Source organism: Eurytemora carolleeae, unplaced genomic scaffold (assembly GCF_000591075.1).
Source record: "Eurytemora carolleeae unplaced genomic scaffold, Eaff_2.0 scaffold1537, whole genome shotgun sequence".
NCBI lineage: Eukaryota > Metazoa > Arthropoda > Copepoda > Calanoida > Temoridae > Eurytemora > Eurytemora carolleeae.
The window spans coordinates 34026-47306 of record NW_019397427.1 but is presented as its reverse complement, the minus strand read 5'-3'; the positions used below and the strand labels follow the sequence as shown (position 1 = coordinate 47306).

At 31.0% G+C, this 13281-nt stretch overlaps 1 protein-coding gene across 1 annotated transcript; it reads right to left on the bottom strand.

Moving 5' to 3' along the window:
• Nucleotides 1-213: 213 nt before the first annotated feature.
• On the bottom strand, nt 214-12998 carry LOC111714232 (inversin). Its single transcript, XM_023489294.1, has 18 exons — nt 12980-12998; nt 11491-11530; nt 10480-10535; nt 9149-9286; nt 8636-8698; nt 7988-8090; nt 7238-7269; nt 6775-6841; nt 6379-6460; nt 4751-4814; nt 4122-4200; nt 3723-3796; nt 3178-3225; nt 2428-2468; nt 1945-2001; nt 1596-1631; nt 1239-1280; nt 214-801 (listed from the first exon to the last, which is right to left on the bottom strand). Exons 2-18 carry the CDS (start codon nt 11492-11494, stop codon nt 738-740), a joined length of 1050 nt encoding a protein of 349 aa, XP_023345062.1. The 5' UTR covers nt 11495-11530; nt 12980-12998; the 3' UTR covers nt 214-737.
• Nucleotides 12999-13281: the final 283 nt, after the last annotated feature.

Genomic DNA, 13281 nt, shown 5'->3' with positions numbered 1-13281 from the left:
CATGGGGTCATGTTTGGTTCTAAAACAAAGGAATTGAGTCTTTCCCACAAATTCAAATTCTAATGTAAATAGCCTATGTACTTTGTGATGCAAACCTTTGATATTTCAAACTTGTATTATTTGGTTTAATGAAATTTCTACTTTAAAATACCTGAGCTCTACGACATTGGGTTGTAAAGCAGCAAATAAACAAGTTAGACTTTAACAACTTTATTCGTGAAATATAAATAATTAGATATAAGATTATGTAACAGAAATGCGAAGGTTTAATTTGTACTCAGATCTATAAAAGATGAGGATGGTTAAAAATAATAAGAATTTATATGGTTGTTGTTTGTTATTTCTTTAAATTGCAAATATTCTCATGAAAAAATTGGTTGCCATTATTATTACGTACAAGTTAACATTCCATTAAATATAATTTTATCGAATTTGAGAGTTTCCTAAAACTAAAAAATCGCTTATATTAAACCAAAAATCGCTTATTTGACAGCAAAGTTGGATGTTGATTGTCCGCCATGTAGGCGACAAAAAATCACTTATATTAAACCAGAAATCGATTATTCTACGGCAAAAAGTTTAATGACTTCCAAATAAGCGTTTTGTGTCGCCTATTTGGCAGCTATCGCACTTTGGCTATGAAATAAGCTATTTTTTATATCGTAATTTAGAGTGATTTTTTGTAACAAACCCTAATTATGTAGTTAAGGTCACCCACATTTTAGATAACAATCCCTTTATGTAGTTTCGAAGGCAAGGTAGCTAATGAGTGAATAAGGAAGTTCAGTTCTTGGTATTCTCCTAAACACAAATAAGAAAATATTAGAAAAGGAATTGAGTCACAAAATCAAAGTTTCTAATCTCTATATCTTTGCAACCTGATTGTGTAAACTTTTGATGTTTCAAACTTAGATTATTTGATAAAACAGAAATCATAGTTTGAAATATATAAGGTCTACGACATTGGGTTAGGTAGATAAAGGGATTAGAAAATCAGAGTTAGTGGCAAAGACTTAATTCCTTTTTTTTAGTTTTTAAATATTAAAGTAACTTAATAAACTTTACTGAAGTTCCAACGATAAAATTTGTTAAAAACTCCTTAAAAAGATAGAAACTATTTTCATTTTTTTAAACCATCCTACCACTCAATTATTCAGGTTAGATGTCTCCTATTTTTAATCGATTAAATTCTTTAAATGTTTTTTTAATATAAATGCATCAAATTTAAATCATCTTACCTTATAACTCTTTGTACACTGTTCCCTGGTCCAACCATTGATCTAAACAGTTTGTAAAAAAAATGTACTCTAAATTTTACAAAATGTTCTCCATATGCGTAACATTTTTGGAAATGTAAGAGCGTTCTTTAAAAAAATAAAGAACGAGATTGCAAGGGATTGAACTCCTCATTAACCAGTGTTCCAGGAACCGGCGGAAGGTAGTTCACCGATCTCTCTCTCTGGTTAATATTTTCATTTCTTAAAGGTTTATGTTTTTCATACTGTTGATGGTAAAGCACAAAATTTAGGTTCCATTAGAGGTTAGAAGTGTACAGCAACAAATTTATAAAGTGCTATCTGAATTTTATATCTTACCTAGCATACGCTCTGATAACAGTTCGACACTGTGCTCTGAAAAAAAGTATAAAATGAAATAAAAAATAACGAAATTTAAAAAATAGTGCTCATTGAAAAATAACCCTAAAAAACGATGCAGGGCCAAAATGTAGAAAATAAAAGCAAACTAACACTTCAGAAATAGAAAAAGAACAGAATAAACAGAAACAAATTTAAGATGTATTTTCAGGAATAAGAATTAGAAAAAACAAAAATGTTTTAACAAAACTAAAAAGTAACAAAAGCTTGGACCAAATCGAATAAAATTAATACAGAAAAATAAAAGTACAAAATCAAGATTAAAAAAAACAAAAAAAACAAAGAATACCTAAGAGTATAAGGTACTTTTCGGTCTAGTATAGCGTGAACTATGGCATCCCTATTCCTTAAAAAATATGTACGTATATAGAATTTGCATTTTAAGTCTATTCATTCGGGGCCAGTGGATCGTATATTTTCCTCTAAAATCAGCCCCCCCCCCCTTCTTTTAACAAAGTTTTTATAATCTCAGAAGTTTGTCTAGGTTTTTATTCGCCGAATTTGGAAAAATAAATAAATTTTGGTAACAAACTATGTGAAATGATAAAAAAGCTTGCTTTCTATAGAACAATTTTTAATTTTTTCTCAGATCTTCAAAAATCAAATTTCCCAAACTATTGATTGGTTGTTCACGGAATTTCGAATAAAAATTAAATTAATTTGTAGATTAACAAAAGATCAAGCATTTAACTTGATTTCTACAGTATTGATCTCCATATCCGCAATATAATAGTTCCCAGCTCATAAGGACTGATATAATGAGTATTCTTACCTTTTTAGAGCGTGATAAAGTCCGTTTCTACCACAATCATCCTGTGCAAAAGTGTTGATGTAGTCAATTTCAGAAAGTCTTCATTTTCAAACCAATTTTTACTCAGTATATTTCATGAAAAAGTATTATTAAAAAATCAAATTCCACAAGCTAAACTGTAAGATTTCATTTTTACCCCATTATTTTAGTCTTTCATTTTAGAGTACATCCTTTACATAGTTTCCATCTCACAGAAAAACTATTGTTTTTATTAGTAAATTGCTCATTCAAGCAAAAATGGTAATGCCTGATTTACAACGGTACCCTTGACTTGATTTGTATCTGGTCAAAAATGTGGAAGATAAGTATATTTCGTCGGTTTTCTGACTCGAATTTTAATAATTCTGTATTCTCTCTTTTCAGCAGAATTGCACAATTCACTTATGCAATGAAATTACAAATAAAATAAGCAGTTTAAAAACAAAAACTTATTGTTCTTATTAAGGTTTCACAGCGGAAGCAAACTTTTGCGCTAAAATGTGCAAATTATATCGCCAAATTTCGCATTTTTGAGCAAAAATTAATATTGTGGAAGCTAGCGCAAATGATGCGCAATCCCGGGGAAACTAGAGTTGCAGCTTATAACAAAATTAAAAAAAACTTAATGGGTACCGTTGTGAATCCAGCATTATCATCTTTTCTGGAGGGTCACTTTAAACTACACTTGCAGTCCCTTTAAATTCCATTTTGTTTTGTTTGATGTTTACTGACCTGACATGTAGTATCACATCCCACCTCTATCAAATACAATGCAATATCCTAGAATTATTTAATAATAATTTCATAATATTAATATTCCTTAAATATAAAATACCGTGTTAAACAATTACAACAGATTTTGCAGATAAATAAGAAAAACACTGTAAATTTTACAGATAAATAAGAAAAATACTGTAAATTTTGCAGATAAATAATAAAAATACTGTAAATTCATGCAGATAAATAAGAAAAATACTGTAAATTTTGCAGATAAATAATAAAAATACTGTAAATTCATGCAGATAAATAAGAAAAATACTGTATATTTTGCAGATAAATAATAAAAATACTGTAAATTCATGCAGATAAATAAGAAAAATACTGTAAATTTTGCAGATAAATAATAAAAATACTGTAAATTCATGCAGATAAATAAGAAAAATNTAATTTTCACACAAAAACTATGTTCTTCCCCAATTCTGCAAAAAAGGAAAAAAAACGAAGGGGGTGTAAAGAGGTGTAAAAATTCATGTTTAATTACCTAGATATTTGATTACCTGGAATCCATATTGGCAGGCTATAAGGAACGGAGTCCTATCATGAAGATCAACTATATCAACATTACAGTTTCCTAAAACAATCAAACCAAGTCTTTCGAAATTGTTTCAAACGTTTAATACTTAGTCAAAGTTTAAAATAAATAAAGTTAGAAATATCGGATTAAAAATATAGGATAAAAAACTTCGAAATTATTATAACTTTTGAAATTTTTAAAATGAAGAAAATAAAAATTGAATAAATTTCAAATAATTCAAATAAATGAATAAAAAGATAAATAAATAAATGATTCAAAGGATAGATGAATAGGTGAATAAAAGGAAGGATAAATAAAGGATGAATGAATAAATAATTATGAGGAAGGATGAATAAAGAATAAATGAATGAATAATTCATACCATGGTGAATAAGAAGTTCTACAATATCTTTTCTCTTATAACTGACAGCTTCAAACAATGCATTCTCACCATGCTTGCTCTAAAGTAAAAGTTTTATTAAATAAAAATCAGGCCATTGCACGTTTTCAATGATCATATTGGTCATAATTATATAATATCATAATTACATTTGCCAAAAAAATTACAGTTGCCACATTTAATCTGCAGAAATGTAATTGTTGAAAACACTTTGTACGCCCTGGACTTACTTGGGCGAAATGCGTTCGGTTTTATCGCATGTTGGTCAATAATGTAACAATCTTTTTAGTTTTTTTTCATTAAACAATGTAACAATATTTTCATTAAAAACAAGTAAGCTGAAAAAAGAAGACAGAAGAAGAAGGATTTTTTATACGTCAAAGTCGTGTACTTATGCCCACAACCCTTAAAGGGAGTGTTCGCGAAAAAACTAGCTAATTAACTAAAAAAAATAAAAATATTTCTAAAATAAAAATAACGTCAAAGTCGCAGCTTGCTGGATAATAAAAGAAAATAACTGTTAAATCCACGTTAATATACAAGCTGTCTGAAAGTTTTGTCCCCTCCCCCCCACTCTTTACCCCTGTTCCCCCTCCCCAATTAATCATTACCTGATGGTTAATATCTATTCCGGGATGGTTTATAAGTGCCAGAACTGCACCAATATTTCCATTCCTAAATATAATAAACTTGAAAACAGATTTAATAAATAGAAGAAGTAGATGAGCTATGTTGACTAAATTGAATCACATGTCAATTCAGTTTAACCCGGCGACGCACAAGAGAACTTTTTAACCCTCTTTGGGGGTCTGAATCTATGTATAGCCTGGGAGTCCCACGCCCCCCTCCCTAGAAAAATATCTGAATATATAGATGTAAGGTTGAAATGCATGTTCATAGTCCAATTTTTCAAGGCCAGCTCATTGAAAAAAAAATTAGACCGATATCTTGAAAAGTTTGGGTGCTAGGAAGGGTACAAAAAAATGCCAAAAATAGGTTCAAGAAAATGTAAAAATAATTTTTTTGTGATAAACAAATAAACTTGTTACCTCTCTGTACCCTACCACCCTATACTATAAAAAAAATTACAAAAAATGCTTAATATTTTTATTCATCAAAAGTAAAAAATCTTCACGGTGATAGTGTGAAAAATGAGGGTGCTAGCTAGGACAAACTAGAGTGGTCTGCTTGTTGTAAAACCAGCGGTACGTGGTTCTGCTACATATTGCTAGTTGAACCACGTACCACTGGTTTTACAAGTTCTCTGTGCACTAGCTTAAGCTATTCATTAAATCTGGTTCTTGGATTAAAATATATTTTTAATCAAACCTGCAGTCTAAACTTGGACATTTTAAGTTGTTAATCATTTAAAATGTAGATTAATTGCATAATTCGTTTTATTTTACAATATTTATTGACACGAATTGCTTCAGTAAGTTGTAGAACACTTATTGCCTATTTGAGTGTTGGTATAAAAGTAGTAAGTTACTGATCAATGATGTTGAAAAGATTGCCAACTGCAAAATTGTGTCAACTAATTCTGCTGTAATACGCTGCTGTTGTAGGCCACAATAAGTGGATGATTACAATGGTAGAGGTAATTGCCGTCAAACAGTAAGTGGCTGAATACAATAAAGGATGTAAGTGCCGTCAAGCAGTAAGTGGCTGAATACAATAGATGAGGAAGGTGTCGTCAAGCAGTAAGTGACTGAATACAATAGAGGAGGTAAGTGCCGTCAAGCAGTAAGTGACTGAATACAATAGATGAGGTAAATGCTGTCAAGCAGTAAGAGGCTGAATACAATAGAGGAGGTAAGTGCCGTCAAGCAGTAAGTGGCTGAATACAATAAAGGAGGTAAGTGCCGTCAAGCAGTAAGTGGCTGAATACAATAGAGGAGGTAAGTGCCGTCAAGCAGTAAGTGACTGAATACAATAGAGGAGGTGCCGTCAAGCAGTAAGTGACTGAATACAATAGAGGAGGTAAGTGCCGTCAAGCAGTAAGTGACTGAATACAATAGAGGAGGTAAGTGCCGTCAAGCAGTAAGTGACTGAATACAACAGATGAGGTAAGTGTCGTCAAGCAGTAAGTGGCTGAATACAATAGAGCAGGTAAGTGTCGTCAAGCAGAAAGTGACTGAATACAATATAGTAGGTAAATGCTGTCAAGCAGTAAGAGGCTACATAAGTGAACTTACTGCGTAAATAAATGCAAGGTCGGAAGGAAGTCACTGAAACTTACCTAATTGCGTAAGTAAGTGCAGTTGTACCATAGTAAGTGGCAAGATTAACATCTATACTTGGTCTTCTTAGCAACATATCAACTGTATACCATTTAATTGACAGGGGTGTGACCAGGATTTTGTCCATAGGGGAGGCTTACCTTTTTAAGACAATCAAGCATTAGAACGCTAATAAATAAATAAATCAAGAAAAACTTGTTAAAGGTTTTATGTCGAGAATGAAACCGAACCAAAGAAATATGATTTTAATAAGTCAATATTTTTCAAAACCAAATTTTGTTGTTGCCTCAGATGAATACTTTTTGTATGTTATTCTGTTCAATTAACTGAGTTTAACCATTGATCGGGCTTAGCGCACCAAAGCAAAAGTGGTAATCTCTGATAATTAAATATTCCTATATCAGATCTCTCGTAGCAGGCTCTGATCAGAGCTGTGTGACCATCCTGTCCTCTCTGGTTTACCTGAATTAGGTTAAATGTCGTCTTGAAACAGAAATTCAGAATTTTTCCGAAAATATTTTTCAAATGACAAAGAATCTGAGTTTTGCCACAAACTCTGACTTTCTATGACATTGGCCTTTCATATTTCAAACTAATAGAATTCTTTGATTTTATTATAATCGGTTTACGCTATAAGGTTACCAAAATATAAAGATCTGAAATATTTCAGTTTTTAACTTCACATTTTTTATTAAAAAAGAATTATATTAACATGATGTTTCACGCCATCATGACGATCCTCAGTAGTTGCAATTCTTTGAACAACTCTGAAATATTTAGTTAGTGGCAAGAACTTAGTCGCTTAAATCTTAAAATCTTCTTCGAAAAACAAAAAAAAAAACATTTGAAAAGTGTCACCTTGATATCAGGCCTCTCCAGTAATAGTTTAACTAAAAACAGAAAATATGAAAATATATTTATTGTGAAAAAATCGTCTATTTGAAGTAGCGTTAATTCTAAAATTTGTTAAGTGATATCTTGCTTAAAGGGAGTGTTTGCGCAAAATGAAAGAGAGTATAGGCTTACGTCGAAAAATTAACGATGGTGATCGCTACAAAGCTTACTTCTATCTGTTGCGTCTATAAGGAGAAAATTGTTGCAAGATTCGACTTGGATCGTAAAAAAAAATAATTTAATTCCCAACAAATCATTTACAAATTAAAACCTAGTCGAATGTTCCAACTTTCTGAATTTGTGTGGACGCTACGTTCTTCGGTATGAATAGTATTTAACAATTTTCTCCTTATAGAAGCAACAGATAGAAGTAAGATTAGTAGCGATGACCATCGATAATTTTTCGACGTAAGCATATGCTCCCTTTCATTTTGCGCGAACACTCCCTTGAATATAAAATTTATATTCTTATATATATGAGAATAATCGAGAAACAAATTTTTTTTTTTAAACTATCTTTTGGAAATAAATATATAAATTCTATAATTTAATGTTATTTTATTGGCTCTATAGTCTTTAATAAAAAAATATTCGATTTGAATGTTTTTTTAATGACTGTTTTTAAAAGCTCTTAAAATGTATAAAAAACCTTTTTTGACTAAATTCAAGCAATGCTCAATAAAAAATGATATGCTACAGAATGCACATTGTTACCTATATGCGTGTGATTTTCTTGAACTGCCATGATAAGCGGAGTATTTCCATTACTATAGGATACATTAGGATTAGTTCCTGGTTTTGATAACAGGTGAATAACCTAAAATATAAAAATTTACAACATTAAAAAAAAAGTTTCTAAAAACTAAACACACGTCAAACTAAAGTAAATTGCGCGTAAGATTGACGTGTTTTTAATCAAAACTCCTTTTATTAATAAGAAAACTGTTTTACATCTCTAATATGTGTTTAGCCGAATACTTTTCCTGTCTCTTAAAATGCGTGAAACCAAAACTAGAGTAGCTACGAGGTCACAAAATCATACCAGTAATGCTGCATTAATTTGTCTAGTTGTAAAATTACTTGACGACCCGCTGATTTTTTTAATAAAATAATTTGTCAGAAAAAAAAGCTTTTTTAAAAGGTTTTATTAAAAAGGCGTTTAATTTCTTAACAATTTATACTAAAAAACATGATAAATAATTTACAAACGTACACATAAAGTGGGGTTTAAAGGTGGATAATTAGATATTTATCAAATTATAAATAATTATGTATTAAATTATAAATCATTATTTATTAAATTACAGATAATGATAATTATAAATGATTATTTATTAAATTATCATTATCTTTTGATTAAACCTTATCAATTCTTCCATTGAATGCTGCAACAAGCAGAGCCCCGCTATCTGCTTCCTCCTCAGTCTAAATCAATCAATCAATGACATTTTAGAATTTTGATCGTTCAATCGTTTCAGAGATTCAATCATAACAAATGTTAATCAATCAATTTTCTGATGATCAATCATTAAAGTTTAAGGTTAACTTCAAGTATCAGAGATTCAATCAATTTAGTTTCAGTGTGTTAGTAAATCAAGTTTACAAGTTTCAATTAATTTTCAGAGTCTCAATTATTTAAGTTGCTGAGTTTCATCCAAGTTTCCAAAACAAATTTATCAGGTAAAGGGAATGTTAGCGTAATTCAAGTGATCTTCAATGCATTTATTTACATGCACACAATCAGTTATAAGTCCTCGATGATTAGTTATAGAATTAAAGGGAACCACTGTCCCTCTTCTTAATGGAAGGTCACTTGAAAACTTTGAAAAATATATATTTTAACAATCTTTAGATATCTGAAGATCTACGTTTAACCTGTGCAAAGGCGTGGCATCTAGAAGGGAGTGTCCACGATGCTCCACCCCCTCCTCTGAAGTGAGGTAGAAGATATCCATGCTGCTCCGCCCTAACCTCCTCCCTCTCCCATGTCAAGCAGGAGAAAAGGGGTGGAGCCTAAAAACAAAAACAAAAATATTTATAAAATAAAAGCTTTTAAAACGTTTTGCAGATTATCTATGGTCCTATCAATCTGTCCTATCTGGATAATCTGTGGCTCTATCTATCTTTCATATTTGATTAATTAGATGTTTTGCTATACGTCCAATCTGTAAAATCTGAAGTCATAGCAAACTGTTCTATCTGAATAATCTGCATGGCTCTATCTATCTGTTCTATCTGAATAATCTGCATGGTTCTATCTATCTGTTCTATCTGAATAATCTGCATGGTTCTATCTATCTGTTCTATCTCTAGCTACTGTTAGTGGTCCTAATTAACTTTGTAATCTCTACTGTTTAACCCTATAAAGGCTGGGGTTTGATTCTATATAAAGATGCCTTCCCCCGTCTCTAGAAAAAAAGGCCTTACAGGAAATTCATGTTCATAGCCCAAAGTTTTCAAGGCCAGCTCATTGAAAAATAAATTAGACCGATAACTTCAATAGTTTGGGTACTTATAGGAAGGGTGGAAAAAATTGCCTAAAATTGAGTTTAACAAATGCAGAAATTAATTAATTAAAAGTCAAAATAACCTGTTTAGGGTTAAATTTTACATTGTTCTTATATTTTTCTTATCTATCTGCATTAGATGTGGTCCTATTTATCCGTCCGGTGTTAGGTACTTTCCCAAAATTAGTTTTCTAAGGGCGATATCCCAAGTGAGAATATCCCAAGTGGCAACTTTCCAAATGTGCGATTTTACAAGCGAAAACTTCCTCTAAGTTAGGTTAGGCCTTCTGAGGCGCCGCAGGGTGAAATGGGACCTAGAACTGCGGCTAGGATTGGCTAAGGGGCCGAGCGCTGTAGATGTGGTCCTGTTTATCTTTCCTCTCTGAATTATCTATGGTCCGATTTCCAATCTAATGGTCCTATCTAGATTATCTGTAGTTATATCTATCTGTCCCATCTGTGTTCTGTAAGTTCTGTCCTGAATCCTGAACGTGGCTATCTGTAATCTATGTGGTCCAATCTATCTGTAATCTATGTGTTCCAATCTATCTGTAATCTATGTGGTCCAATCTATCTGTAATCTATGTGGTCCAATCTATCTGTCATATCTGCATTCCTGTCCTTTGTATGGCCCTATCTATCTGTCCTATCTATCTGTCCTATCTATCTGTCCTATCTATTTCTGACTAGGACAAAAACCTTAGTTTCATCATCATCAGGGAAGAAACAGGACTGCTGTCCGCTCAGGGACTGCCCTGAATAATAAAAAAAATGATCAGGAAGAAAATTAAAAATTGATAAATTTTTGATCACTTTTCTCGGTTTAAAGGATCTAACCGATCATTAATCCTTTTCNGGTGGTCAAATTGACACCTTTCCCCTCTCTATTTTCTAATACAAATCTATAACATTTGATAGCTTTGGAAAACCCTTGGGCAAATTTGCCAAAATCCAAATATTTCTTGCAAAATCTTGTTATGCAAAAGATGCCAAATTGCGCCAAATACAACAAATTATACATTTTTGAAAAGCCCTTGACCCAGCAAATTCAAATATGTAAAAATTTGTGAACATTTTGTAAACCTAAATGTGTATTCAAGAAAAACTGAAAATCTACAAATTCCCTTTAATGGCGTCTGTTAAAAAATTGTACAATCTGCTTTCTTTTGTTCATAGGCTTTCCAAAAATCTATGAATTGTTGAAATCCAATGACTGAAAGTAGGTCTAAATTTAGGATTAATATCGTCAATGATATATTGGAGAGTTTAAGACGTTTTTAACAACTTTTTCCTTACATACGCAACAGATAGAAGTAAGATTAGTAGCTATTAAAAGCGATTATTTTTATTTTTTAAGCACTTTAAGCAATATATAAATCTAAGTCACTGAACATGCTACGCACCTATGGCGATAAGGTCTCTTTTAATATAGTACTAGTGCACAGTAAATTTAATGTTGTGGTTAAACTTCGATCTACGAGCCTTAATTTTAGAACCCATTTTCACCCTTAGACTAGAGCTTTTTAATATTTGATATTTCATACTTTTTGTTGGACAATATATATTTTAAATATTAAAATGCATTGATTTGACATTAGAGAATTAGAGATAAAATATATCTTATATTATGTATAAACTATTTTGTTCAGTGGGACGCACCATATCTTAAAACATTAAGTTTTTGTGTTTTAAAACTATGTCTTGTCTTACCCATCCTTGATTAATGGCCATAAACCACTGTCATCATATTCTGAATAAAATAAGATTATTACGTATAAACTATATAGGAATGCTTCGACTTGGATTCGACATTTATAACTTGTAATATTTAAATAATTAGTTTTTAAGGAATTGAGTCTTTGCCACAAACTCAAATCTGCTTATCCCTAAATCTTTGCAACCTGATGGTGTTAACTTTTGTTATTTCAAACTTAGATTATTTGATCTAATAGAATTTATAGTTTGAAATATCTAAGGTCTACAACATTGGATTGCAAAATTACTAGGATTAGAAAATCAGAGTTTGGGTTGAGACTCAATTCCTTTATTTAAATTATCTAAGGTTTGGGTAAAATAACGCAACTCCGTGAATTTGTATATATGGGTCCTGCGCTCTTCGGTATGATTAGTTTTTAGTAATTTTCACTTTATAGACGCAACAGATAGAAATAAAATTAGTAGCAGTCTATATCGAATTTACACCCCCTTTCATTATTGGTTTACACTCCCTTTAGTTTAAGTGATATTTGTTAAAAAGAGACTGTTCATTTGACTTCAATCGACCCTTTAAGTTAGTCACATGTCTGATTCACAATTTTGACAATATATCATGTATTGTTTTCTTTTCTGAAAATTGATGTAAAAATGACTACATGAATTATGTACCAGAGGAAGGAAATTGGAAGAATTTAGTTTTTTTCAACTTTTGCACAAAGAGCTTACTTACGTAAACACAAGATACTAATTAGTCAATACTAAAGTGGCCAAACTCATGGTTGGATGACGACATTTGATGTCCCAAGTATTTAAAAGTAATATAGATTAAATATAGATTAACGTAAATAAAGATTTCAGAAGTGAATTTTAGCCATTTTACTGCACAATAAATAATTTCAGACAGAGCAATAATGCCAGCATGCATAATCTTTAAAACAAGGAATGTACAATTTGTGATATCGAAAAATAAAGATCTTCGAAATATATCTCTTGGTCTTCACTTTTACATGGGTCTTTGGTCTATTTTTTTCTAGTCTTTACTTTCCAAAAGAAATCTTTTCATGCAATTATTTTCAAACCAAATAAAACCTTATGGCCCAACCTGTCGTCGTTGCCTTAGTCTGTTCCTCTTTAGTAGTTATTCACTTTGCTAAGTAGTACCTTACGTAAACCGATTCGAATAGGACATGCATATATTAAAATAGACCTTTACTTAAAACCATGACATATATCAGTAGCTTTGAAACGAAGAAATTTTCGTTTTTCTTTGATAATATGTGTATTGTGTACATTAATAACTTTTAAAAGTCTATTTAATGCATATTTATTGCTACTGAATTGTGCAATATTAATTTTTCTAAACCTTTAAATTTCATAAATAACATTTGTTTTTACTTGACAGGACTCCAATCACGTTGGTAAAGCGCAATTTTAGGTTTATAAGAGAAACCTTTCAATGTTTACAAGAAAATTAGAGGCTTACTGTATTACGTTAGCCTCAGCTGATAGAACCAGATAGATAGATAGATAGATAGATGGATAGAGAAATATAGCTTTCTTTTCTGACTTTCCACCTACAGAGAAAATATAATATTACTAGGCTTTTAGGGCGCTTCGCGCCCTACTTCTATTTCAACTTTTATATGTGGCTTTATCTGTGACCATCTTCTCTTTGTACAGTATAAAACAAAAACAAAAATTGCGGATTTCTTAATATTTTTTCGCGCATTTTCAAAATTTTACAAAAATAAAAAACTTTTAAAAACAAATTTTTTAAATTTTGCT